Source organism: Gallinula chloropus (assembly GCF_964237585.1).
Source record: "Gallinula chloropus genome assembly, contig: HAP1_SCAFFOLD_100, whole genome shotgun sequence".
Taxonomy (NCBI): Eukaryota; Metazoa; Chordata; class Aves; order Gruiformes; family Rallidae; genus Gallinula; species Gallinula chloropus.
In genome coordinates this window covers 478,833-505,872 of record NW_028168077.1, presented here as the reverse complement: position 1 = coordinate 505,872, position 27,040 = coordinate 478,833, and the positions used below count along the sequence as shown (strand labels likewise).

The window sequence follows — 27,040 nt, the reverse complement described above, 5'->3', positions numbered from 1 at the left end:
ATGTCAGATCAAACACTTACAACTCTAATGAAATGTTCCAGTGTAGCATAAGCAATAGCAATTCCATCATGTGTGCTAGTTCCTCTTCCCAATTCATCCAAAATTACTAGTGATCTTGAAGTTGCTTTTCTTATTATCTCAGCAGTATCTGTCAGTTCTTCCATAAAAGTACTTCGACCTTTGTAAATGTTGTCTGCTGCACCCATTCTGCATTGAGATTCAAAACAGATCAATTTATTAACTTCAAATAAATGCCAGATAATGTTGGGGAAAAAAAAAAAAAACAAACCTTCTTATAATGAAACCATTTTATTATAAATGTCATGTTGCTGATCCAAGCAGAGCAGTAAAACTAAGGCAGAACATTCACCTTCCAGAACAAGCTACTGCTTAGGAAAAAAAGCTGCAAGAGTACATGCTGCAGATGTGAGGTTACTCTAAAAGAGTGAAAGATCTATCCATGTACCATTAATAAAATATTCATGTACCATTAATAAAGGCTTGCCTGCATTCTCCAAGACTATACTGACCCTATGGGCCTCTGGGGAATGTCAGACTGTAGGAACAGCAGAGAATTTTTCTGGGCCATCAGTAATCTAAGTCCCAAGGTAAATCTGTAGACAGGAATCTCAGCATAACATGTCAACTATAGGAATTAGAGGAAAAAGATGAGGTAGACAAGGGGGTATTTCTTATCATGCAATTCTTCTACCTTCACAAACAGTAGCAGGCAGCCTGTTCTCCTAAAAAGGACCCTGGGAATTCATACCATTCAGCTCACTAGAACGGTAACAGCAAATGTAGCAGTGAAAACAAATTTTACTTCTTTGGTTTAGTGTGACCATGTAATTTGCATGTTTTATAAATGCCTACAAGACCTGAAAGTGTCAGATATTAGAATCTCCATGTAGTGATAAAGTGGACACTCAAGGTGAGCGGGTATTTAAGCATCCAAACAGATACAGAAGCTAGTTTCTTCAGGCTGTAACAATATAACAATGATTTCCCCTACTTACACAGGTACACAATCTCACTATCATGTTTAAACATGTTTAAGAGAAACATTTCTCTCCTCATCCTTTTCCACAAATGTCCCTGAACTTAATGGTCTCCAAGCAGGTGAGCTTCTCTTACGCTCTGTACACATCCACATGCAAACTCAGACACACAAATTCCTTCACGTTTCATACAGGTCTTTTAGCACCATTTCAAGTCAGATTCTATCTCAAATCATGAAACAGTTTTCACCTCAGAAACCGACTGGTAATCCACCCTGTTCTTCTCTTCTGCAGCTTTCCTAACCTATTCAATTAATACGCTTTCTAACTGGCAGAAAGAATTTCCTTTTCCCACATCTGCTTTTCAATTACATTAACCACATTACAATACCACTTCTGAGATAGGTTATCATTAGCAATCCACGGAGTACAGCTGCAAGAACGGATTTGTTCGCTCTCATCAGCCAACAGTATAGTTACATACAAACCTCATTGATTTAAGGAAAGCTGACTCTTGGGCTTAACATATCACATTTTCAAATATAACAGCTGGCCACAACAGTATTTAAAGCCAATCAAAACCTTTAAAGAGAATCCCAAGACAGCCTTTTTTTCTCAATCTTTTGCTGCATCTCTCTAATGTAATCGCTTCTGTTGCCTACAGAAGCACTAACAAGATACTCATAATTTTATGGGGATCTCTGATTGCCAAGAGTAACTGGCTACAAATAGGCTGGACACATTAAAATTATGATTTCTGTAGGTCCTCTGGTTCCTGCCCTGGAAATTTTGTATGGTGTCATGTGTAACTCCATGACATGTGAATCTTGTGACGAACTGATCTTGGTTGGAGATGGGCAGGGCATTACCATACAACAAGCAAACAGCACTTTACTGAGTATGCACTTAAGATTGCACGAGTAGTAGGTATACTCCAACATTACTATGCTTATCACTATTAACTACAAATAAATTTACCAGAACAGCAAATACTTTTCATGTCCAAACAGTCTCTGGCTCCATAATGGGCAACTTCAACTTCATTTACAACCCTAGCATTATTACAATGTAATTTTTATTTGGCTTTTCATTACAGAGAGAACATCTAACAGGCTGTCTTTTCTGAACTTAGCATGATTACACTCAGAGTTCTCATTTCTATTTTTCTCTTGGATTGCATCAGATCCATAGAGCCCTCAAAATCATTTAGCCATTTTGCATCTTATCTGCATTCAGGAAAATAATTTTCAGAACTTCCTCACTAAATGCTCAAGATACAAACAGAAATTAGTATTATCGTTCTCTTGTTCTTAACAACAGCTGCAAAAGAAGATTTCTTTTCAGCATCTTGAAACATTCAAATCCAACTCAGGCTCATCTACAGATTTAAAAAAAAAAACAAAACAGTATGTTTCTCAATGATATAAAACCTCTGAAATATCTTCCTTTGAAAATGGATAAAATTGTTCTTTCTGCCTGTGCCCTTGACACTAGAAGGAAGAATCACACTTGTTTTTCAAATGTATCTCGTCAATAATTTCATCCAAAAAAAGTAAGAATAAATATTTTAATGTGGACGTCTGCATTTATCAAACTAACAGTTAATATGCAGCAAGGCATTGCTCCAACTGTGTGTTATTCCTGATCTAATGAAGTTTTTGATACAAAACACCTATTGCTTAAACATTTCTTCAGGTTTAAAACAGCCACTATAAATCCCACTACAGTGGGATTCAGTCGCTTTCAATTTACATTTAAATGTAGCTTGCCTCTTAAATGTTTTTATACGTCAAAACATTAAACTTTCTCCTGATGTTCAATAGAATGAAGATGATTTACCACTGTTAGCAGCTAATTTACAGTTAATACCTGGGTGCTATCCCAATGAACTTTTAGGGTAAAAATGCAAAGAGAAATGTTATAGATACTGAGCCTTAAAGCTGTCACCCCTTAAATCATCTTGTTTGTCTGCCTTTTTTCATTTGTTTTACATAGGGTCCTAAATGAAGTCTCCAAGCCTCACTTTTGCTGGCACCCTGCCTCCAATGGGGTCAGATATTTTTCTGACTTTTATATGTACACAAAAATAACTATTTGATTACATTTTAATACTGCATTCACCCTAACAATATGTCTGGTGACAATACAGTGGGATATGAGAAGAGGTATGAGTCATCCCTGAGTGATGCAGTCATGTTATGCACTGCATAATATTTATTTTCTTCCTTCTCTTAACTGAACACCCCCCCTCCACCCAAAAGAAAAACCAACAAACCAACAAAACACAAACATGTACAGGAAAATGAAGTTTACAAGAGAGTAAGGCAATCACAACAGCAAACCATCAGAGCAGGAACAATACCACCCAGCCCCACCACCTCTGCTCTATTTGTCAGCACACCAGCTGCTGGAAGCAGTGACAGTTAATACGAAAACTTCAATTTCTGCTATGGAATTTCTACTGTCTACGTTCAGAAAAATTACTGCATTCTGCCCATGACAAGTGTGCAGATATCCAATGTGGAGAGTGCCTCTTTAGTGCTGGCAAGAGATTCATCACTCCTCAGCAAATGCAATTTGGCTAGAAACCACTTTTTATAATGTCTCTTTGACAGCCAACCAAATTTCATAAAATTAAAAGCTCTTCTTCTTACAATGTTCAACACATCTATTATGTAACAGGAAAAAAAAAAGGGAGGAAGCATTATCTCTTTTCATTGCTAGGTTTCAAGTGGTAAAGATTCTTGTCTATAAACTCAGAGAAAACAACAGGGAAGCAATGTTTCCAAAAATTAATTTTGGTGGGATAAGTTAGATGATATGCAGCAGCACCAGCCAGCTTTATACAAACCAGCTAGTACAACATGCTTAACCTGCATGTGACCCCTTAGAGAGAAAGACACAGATTTCCACATCCTACACTTGCAGCATTCAAAGGGTGCTTTTTCTAATCTGCTCTCCTGAGTCAGTGCCTGCACATAGTACTGACCTTCTCCAATGCCAGTGTTCATCATTCTAGGAAGTTATCCTTGATATTTTGTTCAAGGAGGCTCTGGAGATGTAAGGAATCTTTTTAATGATACAAGCTATGATGTCACTAGAATGAAATAGTAACTTTGTACCTTTTTTCCTTGCAGCTGAAGAATTTTTATGCAGTTAGTATCCATTTAGACCTGCACTCAACAGGCAGGAACTAATATCCCTGAACTGCGTGGCCCTGAAAGTCACCTCCAAGTCTGGTGCTCTCAAGCTTTTGATCAGCTAGAAACATCTGAGGGCTTTGAGAGTCACCCCTAAAGAGCTGTTTAGAAGGAGAAAATGTAAATTGAGGCCATGGAGGCCTTCCTGTAGCTCCTTCTCACAGCATCCTGCTCTTAAAAAACCAAAGTGTCCTGGAGACAGGGAAGACTTGCAGGCTTGATGACTACCAGTGGCACAAACCAACAGAATAACACAAAACCTTATTTTGGAGCAGAGCAGAGAAGGCTCCCAGAGAACTGCAGCTGCCCTGTGCAGCAGTCCAGGGGTGAACGTGATGACTTGTAGCTTCAAACCGAGACTGCCCCAGGGTGAGAGAAGGAGGGGGCTGGGGGGGGGATGTGAGGGGGTGGGGTGGGAGGAATTCCCTAGCAGAAAAATTAATCTGAAATCCAGACACTTCCAGTTAAGTTTTTTTTCCATGCTGCCTTTCAGAAGAAGTTATCTAACATGCTATTGGTGGGGTTGATTATAAAATTAAGAGCACTGCATGGACCTCAGGTATCATATTATTCGTTTCTGTTGGGACAAATCCCTCACAGTGCTTGTGAAAACGACCACACAGCCCAAGAGCTCCCAATGGTAACAAAAAGCAACTACATAGCACTGAATAAATCCCAGAAAACAAGACTGCAAACCCGTTCCTAAAGCCTTATTTACATACCATTGACAAAATCCTGATACTATTTATTAACTATAAAATACTTAAAGCTGAAAAATAAACTTAAATGAGATGTAGAAATATGCATTTGACTTCAAAAGTTTATCTAAAATACTTACTGGAGAAAAGAAACCTAGTGCCTATTGCAGAAGAATAAACCTGATTGGTATAGAATCTCTACACAGTGCCTCTGTCATTTTCAGGTGAAAGTATTCTGGTTTCCAGCTATGGTTTACCTTCCCTGGGATCAGAACTGAAGCCAGGCTTCATCTCAGGATGCACTCAAAGTTAAATTATTTATTCAACCAGAACAATTAACATTAAAATTACTCTTTTCTCTGAGAATATCTTAAATGTAAAGTGTAGAATAGCACTCTCTCAACACCAAGAGAGAAACTCCTGTGATTCAAGAACATTGAGAAAAACAAATAAAATAAATCCTTAAGACGAATTTACAAAAAAACCCCTTCAAAATATAATTTCAAAGTTGACTGTATTTGAACAGGAATTATTAAAATAAGTAGCTTGCAGAAGAAAGGACAACCTTGTGTAGCTCCAGGCCTGGAGGTTGGTGGCCCTGCCTGTGGCAGGGGGGTTGGAGCTCTATGATCCTTGGGGTCCCTTCCAACCCAGACCAGTCTATGATTCTAGGATTAGATGGGGTCTTGCCTTAGAGGTTATCCTATTCCTTCTCTAGTTCTCTACAACATTAACACCCTACAGTTACTACTTTTCATTTTTTTTTGAAGATCTCATGAACACTGCTTGTATCCTTTCATCTTTTGCAGAAGACACTCTAACCAGCTGAAGTGTCTGCAGAAAACAAATGCCTGTGAAAGTGGGAGCACTATCTGAAGATGATGTTCATGAGAACAGAAACACTTGTTACTGGTCCTGACATGAACAGAGGAACACAACAGTAAGATAAATCCTCTGCCACTGAACCAGGTTATTGACTTTCTGCTAGGCACCTAGCAAACAACACTTACTGAGACTTCACTGGTTAGAAATTAAAAGTAAGTTTGCAAACAGGTCTGCCAAGAAAATGAAAACAGGCATCCGAATCAGAGGATTGGCAGGCTGACTACTCTGTGTCCTCTCCTACTGTGGTACCAAGAATCCCAAACACCTTTAACCAGAACAATTGTTCAGTTTTGCCCACAAAAGAAATTTGAAACCCTGAGTATTTTAGAAAGACTCCAACTGCTAACCAGAACTTAACAGTGTTTAGTATAAAAGTAGCCCAACTTGGATATCCTAACTTCTGGCTACTTGCCACATACAATGAAAATTTATCAAGTAATTCTTTAGAAGACAGCATCTGCAAATTTCTAACTGTTCACTGGCAAGAAACTAATGCTTCACACTCCCCCACAGGGTACTGGTAAATCATTCACTTCATTTCCATGAACCTCTTACTGATTCAAACTAAAACCTGACAATTAAGAACAGTAATTTACAGAGCTGTGATTACAGAATTTAAAATTATAAAAAAACCTCCTTATCCTAATCATTGTTATCAGGAGTTTTTATTTTTGTATTATTCATGGACAACTTCTAAGAAGCAAATGTGTGCAAAGTTGCGTGGATGGCAATGTAGGAAATCAGAAGATGTTACCTTATTTAGAACAGTTGTTGAAAAGCCTGACAGAACACATTATACATTTAATGTGAAATACATTTTTATTTTGTAAGTTATTATAGACACATGGTATTCTCAGTCTCTGACAAATTAGTGAAAGCCTAAGATCACTAGGGATACACACTTTGTACTATCCTGGAAAGAAAAGTAAGTCCAAAGTCATTTTAATACTCAGTTTCATAGCATTTTGTAACCTTTTCCTTTGTCCCCCATATCACTAGCTAATTGGAATAGTCAACACAAGTAATCACTTAAATCCTCATTACCTTATAGACCTGGCCAACAGAGGCATGCTGCACAGGCAAGCACCCCAGAATGTTAAAAGAGATGTATCTAACAGGACTGGCTTTCAAGATGTGAACTGCATTGCTTTACTTGCTGAAAACCGGAGGACAGAAAAACATCCCTGGATTGCATTTAATAATTTGAAAGCTGAATTCACCTCAACAGACTGAATGGGACTCAGGTGGGACTGAGTTCAAAAGACACAATGCTGCTCTAGTCAGTACAGTCACTGAATGAGAAGAAGTTACTAATATCCTCTCATTTCTAATGCTTTACAAGGCAATAGAAATTCAGTTGTTCTTAGAATCACAGCATCAGACTGGTTTGGGTTGGAAGGGACCTCAAAACACATTTATTTCTAATCCCCTGCTATGTGTAAGGACACCCTCCAGTAACCCAGGGTGCCCAAAGCCCCATCCAGCCTGGCCTTGAACCCTGCCAGGGATCCAGGGGCAGCCACAGCTTCTCTGGGCAGCCTGCGCCAGGCTCAGGCTCACAGGGAAGGATTTCTTACTTCTATCTAATCTAAATCTACTCTGTTTTAGTTTAAAACCATTACCCTTTGTGCTATCACTACTTGTCCTTGTAAGCTTCCTTCCAAAAGCTTACGTTACATTAATTAGTGAAGAACACCCAAGAAAGTTATTCTCCAAAATTCAGCAATGATACCCTCAATAATAAGAGAACTCCTTAAAAATACCTGTCACCTAAGGAACATAAATTACACACAGTTAATCTGGCAGATTTCTGCTTAATTCTAAATCTTTCCATTGTATTTTTAAAACTGGACTTGCTTGAGTGAGTTCACTTTGTCCATCCCACATTACACACAACCTTACAGGAGCTGGCTCTCAAGGCACAAGAGTCAAGCCCTCAGAGGAACAGGGAGTCTGGTAGCAGGAGGAGGATGCAATAGCTTAAATTCCACGCTCAAACATGCCAAACACATCAATGGACTGCTTTCCACAGGTCCATCAGCTTTTACATTTACTCAAACACAGAACTAAGCATTTCTTTTTCTTGCCCTGAGTGAGAAAGGTGTGACTTGTTCCTGTACAGAGGCACCAAACTGAGGTTTCCCTACTGCAGTGTCTCCTGAGGGACAGATCTGCCAGCACTGACAGAGAGCACAGCAGAAGGCCAGTGCAAGGTGGAGAAGTTTATGAAAGCTGCATTAAGCAACTGAAGCTCCAAACAAGTTTACCCCAATTTTCCTACAGGAAACCATTAACACTGTATAAATGTTGTTGATGGTCACAAGGGAAAGAACAGATTAAGAGTACAATCATTTTGCTGAAGGTTAAATTACAAGCAGAGATATCCAAATTAGGGTGTTCACTTGTGAGCTGACAATATTAGCCCAAAGAAGCTGAAAAAATGGAGACAAAGAAAAACTCATCCCTAAAATATGCACAGGTTTACACTTGCTACTCTTGGATTCCAGGGAGGGAACTCGAGGTAATTAAGTTAATGTGCATATGTAGCTGAAGGATTGAGGCCAAGGGGGGATTAAAAGGCAGAAACTATAGTAACAGACTAGGGACAACAGCTGAAGTATTCAGTGCAAGTGAACTTTTCCCCTTTAAACCTGTGGACGCTATGGAAAATCCAATTCGAATTGTGACTAGGTTAAATCATATCAGGGGAGAGTTTTAGAAAGATAAATACCACTGTTCAGTGTCAGAGTTTCAACTTGACTGTTAAGAGAGCTGGTCAGCTTCACAGTCAAATTTTTGTTTGTCCCCCCTCCCCCTTGCCCACACAATACTATCACAGGGAAAGCCTTTCAATCCCTATCAGTAATACTGCAATAAGCAACAGAAGTTGTTTTATAAATCTCACTTTATGTTTAAATAACTGTCTTTTATTAACTTAAATGGATTTTCAAGCCTGATTTAAAATGCTGCCAACAAAACAGGTGTTTTTATTAATAATTTTATCAAATGAAAGTTACATAAGCCAAAGACTGTTTTGTTAAATATTATTACATGTATATGAAATATAATCCTAACATTGGAGATTTATGTTACTATGAAATGACCAGACATGAAGCTAAATTATCTACAAATATATGTACAGCACAGCTTAATGTATTTCTACTGAGCTACTTAACACTGTCAGAAATACAGTTCAGATGTACTGTGATATGTCCAACACACATTTTTAGAAAAAAACACAGCAAATAATGTTCAACTTATTTGAACACTCACTACAACTTTTACATATTATTGTCTTTTTCAAAAAGAACATCTCCATGTGACAGAAAACAGGTTCAATGAATATTATTACACCACCTTTTTTTCCCCTTGAAAGGTGGGCATAATCTACCCCAGAGGCATCGTTACAACACTGTAAATATAAATGAAAGGCCTAAGTAATTTTTGTTATCCTGGCAATAAACACAAACACAATTAAGCAAGAAACAAACAAAATAAATTACTCTGCCACAAAGCAGTAACATTTCTGGAAGTTACTTCTGGGTTCTTGACAACTAACAAGTTCTGTTTGTCTGACTGTCATTGTTGCTTTCCAGAGCAATAGGAACAATGCTTGTTTAGCATATAATTACACGTATGCAACTGCATTGTAATAACAGTTCCCTGCTTCCTGCACAATAGATAAATTAGTGTGTATGACAAAACCAGTAAGCACTGCTATACATATACAGATACACACATATGTAATAAACATGAAAAGGTACCTTTACTTTTTAATTTTCTAGCCTTTAAGAATCTAACTACACAGGCAAATTGAGAGAATCTAGTTTTTGCATGACTTTAAATTTAAATGTTTATTTTCAGGCATAAAAAAAACTAAAAATAAACTAAAAAAAAAAAAAAGCCAACACAACCACCACCACAGTTCTAGAGAAAACCCGGCAAGACACAGACAAGTTACTCTGCTGAGATAAACCCCTCCACAGTTTCTATTCAGCACTCAGTCTCACGGTGATTTCTGCATTACATAGGATGCCCAACACTGCTGTCACCTCAAGACTTGAATTTCATAGCCTAGATTTTTATGGTAAAGGTATGAAGAAACTGACTAGCTGAATTTCAATGCCAAGTTTTGTGATTTAACTGATATTTCTAGGACAGACAGGAAGACTAATCTTCGTAATCCCACCCTATAAGCCTCAAGTAAATCAATAAAGCAATATATGGAAGCAAGGAATTTTTTAGTTTAGAAACTAGTCTTTTGAGTTAAGAACAATAAAGACTGCATGTGATATGCCAGACACTATAAGCTATTCTGGCAAATTACTGAGGAGTTTACCAGAAAGGACAAGAATTTATTATGCTAAATATGTGAATGCTCAAAACCTGTCTCAGTCCAGCCCAATGATTCTGACTGATTCTGGAGGCTGTGGGCAGCACAACAATTCTGAGAAAGACGCAGAAACCTGTAAATGGTAGTGATGTAGTGATTTCAGGAAAAGGCTTTTCCATAGATTTAAAAAAAAAAGTCATGATTATGTAATCTCTAGTGCATAATAGAATATACTATAGGATATGTTGGTTAAGATTTCTTACAAAACAGAATTAATGCAGACCCCCTCAAGGGGTGAAAAACAGTACCATCATACTCCATCCAGAGAATAAAAGACTAACAAGAAGATAGGAAAGGCACATGTAAGACATAAAAGCCCCCCAAATCTCCTGTGGTCTGCTAACCATTTTAAAATGTCATCAGTGTGCTGCTCCCTCAGCAATCAAGATGAAACACACAGAGCAGCTTTGGGTGGATGATGTCCATTTCTTTATCGTGTTTAGTGAAATCACTCTGTAGGAAGAGATTTCTAATGAAGAACACTTCTAACCCACTTTCAAGCAAGCGTGTTCCTGGACAATCTCTATCCAAATACAGCTCATCTGTGAACCAAGCAATGCATAAAAATCTAACAAGCTGCATCCTGGTTACAAACTGTTCTTTTTGCCTACTGCTGTCCGAATAGCACCATCTCTGCAGTGGAGCTCTGAAAAAATGGAGCTTGTTACTTATTATTTTAAATACAAAAATCTTCCCTCTGCTCCTGTGCACCTCCCTCCAACTGACCAACTGGTAAAACTGGAATGAAATTAAGGGCAACATTATTTGTGTAGTTCGAAAAAGCTGGGAAGAATTTTTGCCACCAGCAGCTACATCAATGGAACATTCATTTCCATTAATATTTACAAGCACTACTTTGTTTTTATTCTTAAGTGATTTACCTCAGATTTCAATTTATTGTGAAAGGCACCTGGGAAACATCTTCCACTCAATTTCCACTCAAACAGAAACGTTCTCTTTTTCCTGCTTCACATACCACTCCATCCTGTGCTTTCTGATTTTTTCAAGATTTCTTATAAAAGGTAATCTTAAGCCTTGAAACATTTTAACCTGTGTAAATCATCCCCATTTAAATATCTGTAAAATTATTGAGACAGTGACAGTCCAGTGAAGCAAAGAAAAAAACAAATGCAAACATCTAAAACTGACTGCCCAAATGTTTGCTGGTTTTATGCACAGTATTTGCTTTGCATCACAGTTTTTAATTGTAATTAGATCTGTAATGATGCCATAAATATGTACATTTTATAGATTTTTTTAAAAGCTTGTCTAGAGTGAAAATAGTGAGGTTTGTCTAATAGTTTCTTTCAGCTCCACACACTCATGACAAAACTGTAGAATGAGTTTGTCAAGTTGTCAGAATTAAATAGCTGTTAAAGTACTTAGGGAGGTAACATACAAAATTTATCTATTGTGAGACCCAACCTTTTTGAAAGTCCAAAACTTAGAGAACAGACAGAATAAAACACAGAGAAGAAAGCATTATGGCATGTTTGATGGACAGCCTTTTAAGAAATGTGGATTTATAAGGGCTGAATTTTCCTGGGTTTTTTAGCTTACTTTGAAGAAATCCTTCATATCTACACCATCTTCTCAGCTTTAACAGCATTTCTTTCCAGAGTATCATCTCATCTTCTAGACAAGGTAAGGATTAAGGGCTTCAAAACAAATTCAGTTGTTTCTAAAGGTCCTTTGTATCATATGTAAGAAATTACTACAACTAGTCACAGTTCTGTCTTGTAATATACAACTATAGGTGGAATAAACATACTTCTCCTACATGGGAGAACAATGTGTCAGTCAGAAGCTGATCCCAGTTTGTTTTCTCACCTTGGCAGAGAATAGCCACACTCTGCTGTGCACAGTAGAAGACCTGACAGAAAGAATACATTATCTACACTCCCCTGAGTCTTATGCATCTCATGTTTGTGTGCTTCAGCTGATGATCATGCCACTGACAATACGTGAGATTTTTCTGGCACAAGGAAAACAACCCTCTCATCCCCAAAAGCTGGGCACACCAATGGGAAAAGATTTCTCTTCACACACCTTGCAGAAGCAGAGATACCTGCAGTCCTTGGAGGGATTATGTGAACAAGCCAACAGCTCCACACATTCTGCATTTGTGCTTGAGCCTACAGAGGTGCAGCCAGAAGCTTTCCCTTACTCTCTGGCCAGTAAATTCTCATTGTGCCACCAACTACCAAGGCTGAGAAATAAAATGGGTGAAGAGTCCATGACGGCTGTAGCACCTCATAGAAGAAATGTCACTTCAGGATGACATAAGTGCTCTTTCTTCCATCTTCATGAATCCCATTGCACGTGACTGACAAAGGTCTTTCTGCTCACAGGATGATGGAAATAAGTCACATCAGCAAGCATTGAGATGTTGCTTTTTTAGATCTAACATCAGCTCTCACTACCCATGCAAGCATGCAGTGTTCACAGGTAAAGTGTAATGGCCCACATGTCAGCTTTGTGCATTTCAGGACCAGTTAAAGGTGCTACCAGAGCAGTAGCAGAGCAAGCAATGACAAGCAGTAAGGGAAGTACAGCCACCAGCTGGCAGAACAGCACGATGCATTGAGGAACTTGGTGATGAAATGTCTTGGCCTCTAAAGCAGCTTCCTACTAACAAAGAGAGACTTAATCTCATCAGCGTCACCATGTGAAGCCAGGCATACATACAAATAATGCCATTTCTTCTTTACTCTGGAACACACAATGGAAGCTGACTGACTGACTTGTGAAGAGGACTGAAAACATGCACGGTCACTTTGTTCAAAGAGCTGAGAACACAAAAAGAGCTTTGTTTCCTTACACCTATTCTCTTTCATAGATGAGAAAGAAGGTGGGAACTACTAGGATGCCTCTAAAACAGAGTGCCACTCTGCCACAAGAAGGCTCAACTGGAATAAAAAATCCAGGCTGGAGTGATGTGCTGGTCTGTGACTGACTGGCTGTGTCTTGCTCAATGACACTGCAATGGCAAACCAAGCAATGCAGCCACCTGGGATGTCTTTTCAAGGGTAAAGCCTGCCTGTTCAGAGATGATTTCTTAGACTCGAAAAAGATCAATGAGGTGAGAGAGGCCCCTGAACTCTGTCACCACATCTAACAGCTGTGAGGACATAGCTGATGCTTACCATGGGTTGGGCCTGAAATGCAGTTTTCAATAGCAGGAGTTGATCTTCAGTTGGCAAATCTCAATAGCACTGTTGTTCCTTGTAGCAATCAAAACTCCTTCCCTTTACCAACCCCCTGATCAACTCAGAACCACCACTCCTGGCCGAGGTATGTGGCTGGAACTGGATCTTGGATGCTGGACTTGAAATAAACGACCCAACTAAGGCCAGCAGCCAGGAGGATGAATTTGCCTCATTATTTCAGTATTAAATGAGGCTGGCAGTTCTCAACCAATATAGAAAAACATCCTTTCCTTTCCTCTGCCTCCCCTCTCTCCTTATGAAAGCAAAGACCACAAATGTGTCCTGTGTGTGAAGGACAATGAGGTAGGTCTCTGAGCAGAGGTTTGAAGACTGCCTTCAAAGTCACCTTTCAGAAGCTCAGCCTGAACCTGATGCTTTCCCTTGGTTTCCATATCTGCAAACACAAGTAGGCTGTGTGCAAGCCAGGGACACACACAAGTACCTCAGCAGGAAACAGCTTCTGCTGCATCGATCAGAAGCATCAAGTTACTGTATGACGGCAACAGCTCAAAGTCAGAGGGCCTAATTTATATGGCTCTGCAACTTTGTTATGCCAAACAGACGTGTTAAAGATCAGCTGCCTGAAGATCTTTGCACTCCAGTTTTAGTTGAATGAGCAACTATTACACATGTTCAAAATCATTATACAAAGACAGACAGACAAGCCAGTGACACAGCTATGTCACTTAAGCCCAAGAACGGATTCAGGATTCCACTGTGGCCTTGTCTATAAGAAAGACCCTGTATACAGACACTCAATACAAGCCAGAAGAACAAAACCATTCCTCCCCAGCTGAGGTGAACAACTACCATCTGTTTTCACAGCATTTTCAGATACACAGGGGAATTTGAGCTGAGTATCTCCTAGCTATAGATTTAGCAATAAGGAGTGCCCTCCATGTTAAAAATACATTTAAATCATCTGTTACAAGGATAAAATGTAGGACAAAGTTCTGTAAACCTTCATACAGATCACGCAATGCACAGAGCCTCTACCAAGACAACTGCCTGGAAGTGCAGGCAACTGCATGTCTTACATGAAGCAAAAGCATTAAACTGCTGCTTACCCAGGCAACCCACCACTATCACTCACTAACCTGTACTGCCAACCTCCACCACCTCTCTCTCTTCTTAATACACCTCCATAGACAACTCAAACTCTATATTTCTTTGCTATCATGAAGATTAAAGACATGCTGAGAATCAGTAGACAGCAGGATAACTTTCAGAAGAGACAAAGTGCACAAAAGGATAATCTACATGGATCTTACTGATGCTTCTATTTATTCCTGCAACGTTTAAGCATGTGGCACGTAACCTGCAAGAGGCAATTTCCAAACTGAAGCACAACGCAATGTATTAGCTCAGTCAACTGAAGCTGCACCTTCAACAGTAAGCCCAATTTGACTGATGGTGTTAAATGTCCTTGGAAGATGCATGTCACCAAAGTGTGACTGTGCATCTGATCACTGAATATAAGTGAAACTGCTTTTAATTCAGCACACAGGGAGAGCCAGGCAGGTAGGCGCTCTAGGAAGGAAATTCTTCTTTGTCCCTTCACCATCATCTAGAGTTGGTAGGAGTTGGCCTCTTTCACAGTATTCTTTCTAATGGCAGCTTGTGATTTAATAAATTGAGTCAGAATCTTGAATACAAGGCACTCAGTAATTTGAATTATTAATTACCTTGTTTATTTGAACACATTTTACCTTGAAGTTGTTCTAGCATTCTTATTCTCGATTTTGAAAATTGACCCTCATGAAAAGCTACTGGTGACTTACAGGTACTTTTCTAGCTCTAAGAAACTGCATTAGTAATTAAGTGAGACCTCTTTTAAAGGTCAGATGTCTTCAGCAGCTAAACATCATCTCTTCTGACCACATGATTAGGTCAACAGAATTTCTCTCATTAGTTCCTCCATATGTACATCTCCACACTTGCTTTGTCTTTCTACACAAACACAAACATGTTAATTTCCATGTTTGAATAACTGTAGTAGAAGAACAAATTGAATGTTCAAATTTGAAGCAGAAATTCAACCCATTTACTGAACGGAGAAACTTGATTAGGAATTTTCAAACATCAGAGAACTAAGTACTCAAATCACACTGAAAGTCAATATAAATTGAGCACTGATCTTTCCAAAACTACGCTAAACACAGCTTTAAATACAGCAATATGAAGAATATTTCAGTGGTTTTTTTAGTCTGATGTTATGAAGCTCGGACCACCAAACAGTAATGCAAACTTTTTGCTTACTAACAACCACTATCACCCTCTTCTCAGGTTTAGGAACAAAATCCTATCAATGGAAACACTTAAGGCTATTTTTAAGCATAAAACATGGTGAGATTTGGGAGAGTCCATCAGAGCACTCAAGATACTTACGTGAATAACACGAGCTGAATACTTTTCACCCCCACCCCTCCAAATTTTCAATTCACAGACTTGTAACAGCATATCATCTGGGCTTAGGGACATTTTGCAGGAGAAGATTTTCTCCTATTATACCTCTTTAGGATGGAATGCTCAACACTACTGTGAAATGTTCAGAGTAGCCTTAGCACTCTACTGTGTGTACACACCCAGTAATGAAGATTAATCACTTTTATTTTCACCGTACCTGTAACCAATATAATTCCTTTTGCATCTTTAAAAATGTTTAATATAATGCTGTATTTAAAGCCAGTTTAGAGAAGCTATCATACATAAATACTAGGCAGATCCAAAGGAATAACCATAGTAGCAACCTCTCCATTTCCATGGAAACCCTACTTACAACACATGATCAAATCTTACATGAATGTTAATCTCTTAAATCTATATAAATTCACACTTCAAAGATGCAGTCTACAAACAAAAGAGTCTGCAATATAAAGCACCAGTATCTCAAAAAATTTAGCAAGCAGCAGAACTGTTGGTGCTCCTTATGCACAGAACTCCTCAGAGTCAGCCTGTAAAGCATCCCTCACAGCAGGGGTGCTAGAAAACAACACACCATGGCAGTGATGAAAATAACTTGGAAACTGACATCTTCCCATGCAATGTTTTTTAAAGATTAAAAAGATACCAAAATCATCAACAACAACAAAAAAAAATCTCATTCTCCAGAAAGACATGTATGTGGTCTGGTGTGGCAGTGCAAAAAGGAGGTCAGCATAGATGTGCCCTTCTGACAACAAAACACAGAAGAAGAAAACAACTAAAAAAGCCAAACCAAAACTGGGGGCAAGTCAAGAGAAAAATCTAATAATTTCAAGCTCATTCCCTACTAGAGCAGAGTTCTTGGCAGAAGCAGAGAACTTTTTCTAAGGCTTTATACATGTCTGTTCAGTGAGAGCACTAAAGAAACAATGTAAGACATTTTGCATGGTAGCTGAATTTATTGGTTTTCTCTTCCAACCAGGCATTAAAAACTACTCATCAATTACTTCCTAGGGCTAAGAAATACTATGAGTGTAACACCACGTTAACCTAGACTTACATACTTTAAGGCCTTCCCAGAACACTGAAAAAAAACCCCAAAAAACCCTACCCCAAACTCTCAAACTAACCAAAACAGAGGTACCAACTTTCTGGACAGTCTCTGTACACGTTTTCCCTCTGAGTTGCAGAATCTGCTAAGTTTCTCCTTTTCTCATGGCAGAGAGCAAAGTTCACGATTTGGAGAAGATGTGGACAAAGCAGGAAGTAGGCATGCCCAGACTGGGGACAAAAGACCACTCTGTGGCTACTGACAATCCAACACAGCAGAAGAGAAAAGAGCACTGACAACTGACCTACAATCATCAGCATGGATGATGATCACTTGGATATGTACAGCAAGGAAGGGCTATACTCCATAGGCTGAAGCAAAATGATCCAAGTATTTTAAGCATTTTTACTGAAAGAAAAGCTACAACTGGGTCAAGATCCTGTAAGAACACCACAGTTAATGCCTGTCCCACCAGTACAATCAATTCCCTCAAAATACACTATACAGAAGAGAGAAGTTTAAAGAGATGCAGACAAGCAGATCCACTTACAGTCTTTTACAAACTGAAGTGACCACCCTGGATTTCTGAAGGAATGCATTACATAAGCTCAGCTTCTTTTCTATTTTTTTATCCTTCCTGTTAACCTTTTAACTAATGCATGACTCTTCCTATCTCAATGTATGTTCAATTTCTTCTTGATTAATATTGAGCCAATTAGCTTACTCTTAATTGCCAGCACAATGACAAGATTTTAAGTAATTCTTTACCATATTCATCTGGTGTTTGACACATTTCACATTAAATGAAGAATGGCATATCTAGCTGAGCTTCCAAAGCTAATTTAGACAAGGGAAAAAAATAAATCAATCAATCCCCTGTGTTAGAATTTGTCTGGGCTCCAAATTAATGGTCTGAAACCTCAGTCAGTAAGTAACATGCTCTGTGTCTGCTTGGCTTGAAACCTGAAAGAATAAATTCTATCTTCAACCACACTACATTATCAGAACAGATCTGAACAATATCAATAATGTAGAGAAAAGCCAAGTAGAATCAGAGAAATGCAGTGCAGAACAGGTGGAACTCAGATACATACATTTCAAGGTACTGTAGAGGATAAGAACCAATTTATTCTCTTTCTAGAAGGTACAAAATGAAATGGCATGCCCAGTGACTCTGTCACATTTCTTAATTTTTCTGCAAAAATAAGCAATTACAGCCAAATAAAAATAGAGAAAAGGGGAGATTAAGCTTAAGAGTAACAGACTTTTGCAAGTATGGTTAGAAATTGTCAGTGTGAACACAAGATAAGTACTCTGTTCACTTACAAAGGAAAGCAAAAATAATGTTCAAATTGTTAATAATGTTGTAATTTTTTTCTGTAAAGTAATTCAGATCTTGTGTGTCCTATATTCCCTTGAGAAAAGCTCATCCAATCAACCAGTCAATTACTTTCAACGCAGGACAGGGAAAAAGGTAACCATTTTGAATTTTCAGCTCCAATTAATTTTATAAAGATAACAGAAATTGTTTTCTAATTTATTCACCTGCTTAGCACCAAAGTGCATCAAAGCACAACTGCATTCATTTTTGTCATGACACAGTGAGGCCTAAGAACATATCATCATTATATGATGAAGCAATCCCAAATGACCAGTATTTAGATTCCTTGTAAAATTAAGAAATGCACTCTGCCATCACAGAACTAGAATTTCAGAAAAAATAATCCTACTACAGATATATAATTGTTGTGAAACTTAAAACCACAAATAAGTTTCCATCTCCCGTACCACCAGTAACACAGAACTTCTGCTGATTACAAAAACAGACTAAAAAAAAGGGGGGAAAACCAGCTGGATGATCCTTGGCAAACATTAGACAGTAAAATAGGGAAGTTTTGACTTCAAAAATTACTCAGCACTGTCCTGAAAATGAGACATGTTAAGTGAAATGAACTGCCATTATTAATTTTTTTAAAATACCTGAAGTGTGTTCAAGACTGATAGTACAGAAAGGACAAAACCCCAAAATTCTCAGTGTCAAATACTGTATGTACAACTGTGCTGCCCTGCAGAAACGGATCTGATTTTTAGAGGTGACAGTATTCATTTTAGGGGAAACATCATTTGGCTATCACCTGGCAGAATAAATTTGGCTGAGGTGTCCATTCAGACACATGATGTTCAATACCTGCATCTTAATCAAGAGAGACACATTAACATTTTTATCCTTTAGAGATTCAAAGACTCCAAAACAAGTACCATAGCTTAGCAGGAAATCAGAACCAAAACCCAACAACCAATGCACGTATTTAAAATGAAAAAGGGAAACATCAAATATAAATTCTAAAGCTCTAAGTGAAACATTAAATTATACTTGGATGTGCACACACATGCCCCACCACAGTAACATTTTCATAAACATACAGCAAAGTTTGAAAGATTACCTGGTAAAAATACCATCCACAATACCAATCGTCGACTCCTCTGCGGGAACATAAGAACCAATCTGTGCCATGACTGTGATCAATGCAACTTGCTTTATATATGAACTCTTTCCTCCCATGTTGGGTCCAGTTATTATCATGACCCTTTCACCATCTCCCTGGAAACATAAAACATTGGTGAAACATATTGTCCTGCACATGGTGCTGTTCTAAGAAAGGCTGCTGAGTGTATGTGCCTACAGGGATAAAGGACAAGCCCTCAGGACACAGTCTGTAGTTGAAAAAGCTTCCTTCACAGCATTCAGTTTTCAAGAGTTTATGATGCCACGTATCAAAAATCTTCCTAAGTCCACTCCAGGCTCATAAGAGAGGAGCATCACTATCATCTTTCATTACTCTTGAGCAAAACAAAGTGAGGAGAACCTTCTTGGTCCATCAAGGAACCAAGAGAATCCATGAAGCATCTGTACAATTTCATTTGAAGGGGGAACTTCACCAGCTTTCAGCACAGCCAGTGCTGTCCTAATTTGGATTCTGCTCCAGTTAAGGAGTTCTCATTGCCAAATGGGGGGGAAATCTGGCAGCCAAAGATCAGACCTAGACCCCTTCATAACTGCTTGCCTTGGTACAACACACACACACATTCAAACAGAAGGGCTACAAGAAGAAATCAAGACATTTTTGAGTTTGGCAATACGTGACTGCAACACAGATATTGTGAGCAGATTGTATCCAATCTCTGATTGACTGGTGCATCCAACCACTGAAATCTTACAGAAAAATGAATCAGATGCAAGAGCTTGTCTCAGCTGTAAAAGTCCCTACAGTACTGCTGTAGGTCTATGGCTCCAGAATAAAACTGTCATCTTCTGGTGGAAGACAGTTGCTAATACAAAATTAAAACTCATCAATGAGTCTATAAAGCCTTATCACAGCCTGCATCAAAACTAGGAAATTAGATTATGCAAGGATGTTGAATAACTAGAGTTTTTACTTTCTACTACATACATACAATGAAATCCAACAACTGATGAACTAACCAAAAGTCAGCATATTTCACTGCTCCACAGGCGGGGCATGTCAGACAGGACAAGCATAATGAACATTAGACACACTACTTAGGGAAGTTGGAACTGACCAGGCACTGTGATGACAACAACATATCTCTGAGGAATAAACATGATTATCTTTACAGGGATTTCATTTTGTTAAGAGGGAGGCAAATAAGATTTATATGTCACATGTCATAATCCACATCATAGAAAAGATGGATGGAATCAGTCTTAGGTCAATGCAGAAAACTGTTTAGCTTTTGCTGGAAAAAAAAAAAAACCCTGTCCATAAGGAAGTCACAATAAAGTCAAAACCCAAAAAATGTCATTATCAGGAATAAAGAATGGAAGTAATAACATGCATATGACTACATGAGAACAAAACTCACAACATTCTAGTCTCTGAGGTGTAGTTTCAATACAGCAACTGAAACTTCATCAGGACCACCATTTGGCTCAACACAACAGAATTACAGATACTTAAATCCAGGATGAGTTAATCTGTTAGAACCCACAAACTTCTTCCATGTGTTTGGTATCCCTCTGGGGTCCCTCCAGCCATGTTCTGACACTGGTGGCTGGCTTGCAAAGCCAGCTTTCAGAAAGAACATATGCTGTAACATCAGACCAGAGAGCCCATCTGCCCTTATAATTGCACAGAACCATAAGCTAACATCTTAGTGGAATTTATGGATGAAGTTAGAATTTCCATGAATATTTGGATGAGAGAGGGAGAACTGAAAAATAAGATGTTTATTTCAGGGCACTGCAAGAAAGCTTTTCCTAAAGTTAGTTATTTGACAACATTTCAGCTGAAAACATGACAGCAATTGCATTTTACTGTTGATTCAAATACATCAGCTTAAAACCAGACACGTTTTAATAAACTGGGTTCCCACCTACCTCTCTCAAAAAAGACAGAACTCTAACAGTAGAGGCAAAAACGATTCCACCACGATCAGCTGATTTTGTAATATTCAGTATTTAGAAAGCCAACATAAGAATGGGGCTAACAGGGGAAAGTGCATGATGATTACTGAATGAAATGATGAGTTTTCTGTAAATGCCATCTGTCGTTTGTTTGGAGTTGACAAATAATTTTGAAAACATTCCCTGATGTATTGCACAATATCTGTATCATTGTTCAGTATATAACATGGTTTAAAAATATCTCCAGAGAAATACATACACATTTGAATGGTATTTATCACAGCCCATGCTCCACACTGACATACCTTTTATATATCAACTGTATGAAAAAGCAGTTACGTGTACACAGTTCAGTGCATTTTTTGTATTAAGAACAAAAACACAGTATTTAAAAAAAGGTTCAGAAAGGTAAATATTTAATAAAAAACGCCAAAAGGGCATGCCACTTAAAAAAACAAATTTAGGTTTTGATAAAAAAAAAAGGAGGAAACAAAATAAAAGATGTTTATCAGAAACAGATTAAGTGAAGTAAAATATGACAATATTTCCTACCTGTGGTAATTGTGTATTTATAGCAATTTTAGGTAATGTAGGTCATGCAATTTAGGTAATGTTGCATAGAAAATGTCAGGAAATAACCTACCCACTTTCTTTGACGACTTGGCAACAATAACAAGCAAGAGTCTTACTACTTCTCAACATCACTCTCTATTGCAGAAAACAACAGCCAGAAGGAGACTTAGGGGCAACACACTGCCTGCAAGCTAAGCATGGGGGATCTTTAGCATATGTTAATATGAAAGGCTTCTTCCAACCAGTGTGCAATCTACAAAGAATGGACTTGCCACTACACAGTCAAGAGTCAGAGCTCCAAATCTGCTCTGTCAGATTAAAAAAGGCTGCATGAAATCAATACCTCCAGAAAGAAAGGAAAACACATAGTAAAGTAATACCACCAAAAATGATCTGAGCTATCTTAGAACTGTCTTGGAAAGTGAGCCTGTAAGACATGGAAACATTTGTTGTGCATTTGAACATTAAAAAGTTCCACTAATCTCACATAAAGTTATGACAAAATGTAGACTTCTTCTGATAACACTGGTAAAACCCCTGGAATTATTAATTTGTTTTTCAAAAAGAGCCACTTTAAACTTTTATTTTCCTAGTTTTGAGATCATCTGTTTTAGCTTAGGAAGGGATTGGTTGGACTTGATGATCTTCAAAGGTCTTTTGCAACCCTGTGATCCTGTGATCTTTCTTAATGCCGTGAAAAGCGAACAATGTTGTAAAGAGAGTGTCTGGCTGCTAGATAGCAGAAAAAGGACACAACAGATGTGATCACATCTAGCCATATCTCTCTGAAATGTAACCAAGCAGAAAGCTGTATGATTAAATTATTTATTTTAACTTCGTGGCCAGGATGCAGATGCCAAATTCCCCCCCTTGGATGATGCTGAAGCTCAAACCATTTCTCAGTACTTACTGAAAGGTTAGTGGTATTTGGAACATACTGATCCTGTTCTCCCAGTAGCACATCAATCACAGGGTGCCTCCCATTTTTTATAATTATTTCTCGACGATTATCTTGCACAGTTGGTCTGCAGAAAGGAAGAGACATTAATTTCAACATTCATTGTAACTGATTACTTAGAAGTACTGCAGCTAAAGCCTGAAGAAGGGTAGGAAAAAAATAGAAATGACAAAAATTAATTAATGCTGTCAAATATTTCTAAGGACTTCCCTGGTTTCATTCAGTGATAAAAAAGTATTAGCAGATTGGGTAACAAAATTTTAGAATTCTTCATTTTTCCACTCCCTAGGGAATGTTTTTGTTTGTTTAGTTGTATTCTAAAGGAATACTAGGAACTACAAAATGAACAAGCAGTAGCAAAAATACGCAAACTGGAGGGGACTGCTTTCTTCCCACCACTACAGTGGCTTCTGCAAGTGCCACCTTTTGCAGACACATTTCATACTCTCAGAATGATCTTGCTGAACTAGTCCAACCTGCTACTGCATTAAACCCTAACTAGTGTGGGGAGTGGAAAAATAATTGTCCAACTTTGTATATTATGACTGATAACACATTAAATGATATAAATCAAAGAGTACAGTATGACAGAGCTGTAACTCTCCTATAAACATTAGCAGCTCTCATAATGTGACAGCAACTCCCAAACATATGAGTCATCAAACCATAACAGTCTATAGAAAGAGCTTACTATTTAAGTTGACATACTGAAATGACAGTACCTTTTCAGAGATTAGTATGCAAACCAGATCAATACTACTTACTTTCTTCTCTCATCTCCAAACCATGTAAAAAGTTTTGCCTTTAATGCTTCCACCTTAGCTACAAATTTATCTATGTGTCTAGTCATACATGTGTAATTCCACGTTATACATCTTCACATCAACAAAGTTCTACCTCCAAGAGCTGTGTGCTCTTCACAGAGAGAAAAATGCAAAAGAAGCATGTTCCACTAAATTATGACTGTGATTTCCTTTTGTTCTCTTGCAACTTAAATTTACTTTTTCATTGCAAACTGAAGTGCAGCATTCAATGGAGAGGTAAATGTGGTGTCATGTCTCAGCAACATTTTGTTACACAAGAAGTATAATCACTCTGAAATAAGAGCAGTAATTTAGGAAAGTGACGACAGCTGAGTAAAAGAGTAATACTGGAATAAAGACACATATTTTTTTTACTGGAAATTAACTAACACTTTGGATGGACTTTAGAGGGGAGGGAAGAAAAGACGCGAGGAGCGTGATTTTTCCTGAGTGGAAGAATGATGATGCAATTTGAAAAGAACATGGAGATAAAATAAATGACATATTAGGAGCACAATGCACTGGAGAAAGAGGTGCAAGTTAAGAATGGTGTGGGTTGGTTTCTTTTTAGCACGAAGATATTTCCAGCAGTTGAATAGCTGAGATTAAACCAATATGGACAGAGTCTTAGGCCTTTGGGATAAAGAAAGGAAATGTCACCCTCCATTTGATGAACTGGTAAGCTGTTTGGAGCTGTAATATGATAGTCCTAAAAGGGAGAACATCCCTAGAAGCACTTCCTTCTGGATTTCTCCACTTTGCATTCAGAAGAGAGGCATAACAGCTGAATGATCCATTTGCCATTTTATAATTCTACCCTCTACTTTGGGCATAATTGTCTTTATCCTAACTGCTCAAGCCTCCATACACGTAACTGTGAAATATGATGTGAGTTTCAGATGCCATGAGCCTTGCTGACTCTGCCTATTCTGGTTTCACACAATGGGGCTTGCAGAGGCAGGCCCTCAGCCACAGTCATTTAAAAGTTCTTCCCTGTCCCAGTTAGACAATCACATGTCATGCAGTAAGAGAGAACTGGGGGACGGGGGTGGAAATTGCTCTGGAATGTATAACGTCCTTTATTCATGCATCTTTTCAATGGTGCTCCTTAAACAAACTCACTGCTTGCAGAATGGATACTCAAACTTCAGATGATGATCTCTGGGCTACCTACACCAGTTAGGCATCTAACTTTGTGTCCTGGGAGCCCAATGCCTTACATTGTCCATGTCAGGGTTGAGTCTCCCAAAGCAGGGTTCCAGAGACAGGTTGAAACTCCAAGATATGCTTACTACTCTCCAACAACCATGTGGAGCACCAGTGCTCCCAACCTCACAACTTGTTTACCTGCCTCAGGTAGGATGATATGAAACAATCCTCAATCAAAAAAACATTCTCCCGAAATACTCGAGTTGGTTAATATGGATGTCCCGTCTTTCCTTCAGTAGTCCTCCAAAATTAATTATTGACACCTTCCCTGCAGCTGAAGTTTCACTGAGAAGTCTCCTTCCTGCCAGTTTATAAGCTCTAAGCCACTCTTTAAAATTCAGTGAATTATTTAAACACTGCACAGTGAATTAATAAAATTTCAGTTTGTTTTCTCATCTCAGTATACAGAATAAACGAGCAATTACTTTTAAAGAGATTTTGATTAGCAGCAGGCATGATCAAGAATCCAGAAGTGATCAATACTGTCTTTAATGCTGTATAAATGCAGAAGGATATCTAAGTGGATTTCCCTTTATCCACACACATTTAATACATGATTTGCTGTTATTTCCACGGGTCACAAATGTTACCAATTCATATGGTTATACATAAGCAATTGCCCAATTACTTGCAATGTAGCCCCACAATGACATTTAAAAACCACACAGCACTTTTCAAAAAAAGAGTATGTGGACTGTATGGAAGAAGGAATGGCTGAGGACTGGAAACAGATAGCCCTCACAAGGGTGTTCACAGTAAGCCTCAGAAACAGTAAATGCCAATCTCTAGGACAGCACTCAGCAAGCTGAAGCAGTGGTTCAGCGAGCGTCGAGTCTCTCTGGGGACACAGACCTCGTGATATAGAAGAAAACACACCAATAAGACTGACTATCTCTGTGTAGGTGCAAGGGATGTGGGTTTGCGAGGGGGAGGAAGACCCAAGTTGCAGATTGTACACACTCAGGAGCCAGCTCTGGACCAATCTCTGAGGCAGAAAGCCTTAAGGGTTCATGCTTCCTCATGGCAGAATGCAGCAGGCTGTGGTGCCTGGTGTGCACGTGTGGGTCTTGCACAGAGGGAAGGGCACAGCTCATCAGATTTAACACACATTCCTAGGTAAGGCACCATCCCTGCTCTGGAAGCTGGCTCTAATTACCTATTATTTACCTGAAATACATCTTTGAAACATACCTCATACACCTTAAAATCTTAGGTATTATACACTATAAAGTCAGACTTTGATGAGGAGAAAAGAAATAGGAGGAAAAAAATTTCCATGCAAAGTCCAACATATATTTATGTTTGTGAGATATCATCTACCAACCACACACAGTTTGAAAACCAGACAAACATGAGATGTCAAATTTAAACCGCAATGTTTACAGACTTGAATTAAGCCCAGAAGTGCCGCTTTGCAAAATCAGATTAAGTCGAAACTACTGCAAACAATTTCAATAATGCATTTTATCACGGTACACATATTAAAATCAAATTTATTTAAAAAGCTCTCTCATAATTCCCTATAAAATCTTACATAAAAATTAAACATTTATTACCTGCAGTAGTCTCCTTGTTTAGCCACCTGAGCCAATGAGAACAGACAGTCGATAGTTGCTAGGTGACCAAGTGCTTTAGACATGGGGTGATAATGTTCACTGAAATGGCTACACCAAAACAGGGGAAAATAACAGGAGGAAGAAAAGAGGAAAAAAAAAAATCATTTCATACAGATAGGAATGTACTGTCAAAATACACCTCGTGCATGCTTCTCACAGAGCTCTCTACAGTCTCTAAATTACTCTGAATTCAAATCTCCCAGCAGTGTATTAACTTACAGTGTGAGGACACAATCTTGCTCACAGCAGACTTCGTGCTTCCCTTGTAACAGGGCATTATTTTTAAGCACAAAAAGGTGGCAAAATGAAACTCATTTAATAGCATATAAAGGGTCCACAGTTGATCCCTGCTGCCTAAATAAGGTCTCTGAAAATGCCACTGTTTATCACAGTGGCAGCTGAATCGCAACTGCCAATTCACTTCAGCTGTAAGTTACAGTCAAATAACCCCCCCCTCCAAACAATAAAAAAAAACCCTCAAACCCCGAAGTGCCTGAATACAGGATTTGTCTACAATATCAATAAAATATGGTAAGTACAATAGAAAATTCAAGAATTCACCTTCCATTTATGGTACCGATGCCCCTAGTACAACAA

General features: G+C 38.4%; 1 protein-coding gene across 1 annotated transcript in view; it reads right to left on the bottom strand.

Moving 5' to 3' along the window:
* LOC311204830 (DNA mismatch repair protein Msh3-like) overlaps positions 1-27,040 on the bottom strand; it is a gene marked incomplete at its 5' end in the record, with an annotated part of 51,026 nt that overhangs the window by 6,149 nt on the left and 17,837 nt on the right. The window contains 4 exons of the mRNA XM_084281176.1: positions 21-207; positions 19,303-19,460; positions 22,768-22,882; positions 26,384-26,491. Coding sequence (XP_084137302.1) covers positions 21-207; positions 19,303-19,460; positions 22,768-22,882; positions 26,384-26,491 — 568 coding nt within the window. The remainder of the gene's footprint in view (positions 1-20; positions 208-19,302; positions 19,461-22,767; positions 22,883-26,383; positions 26,492-27,040) is intronic.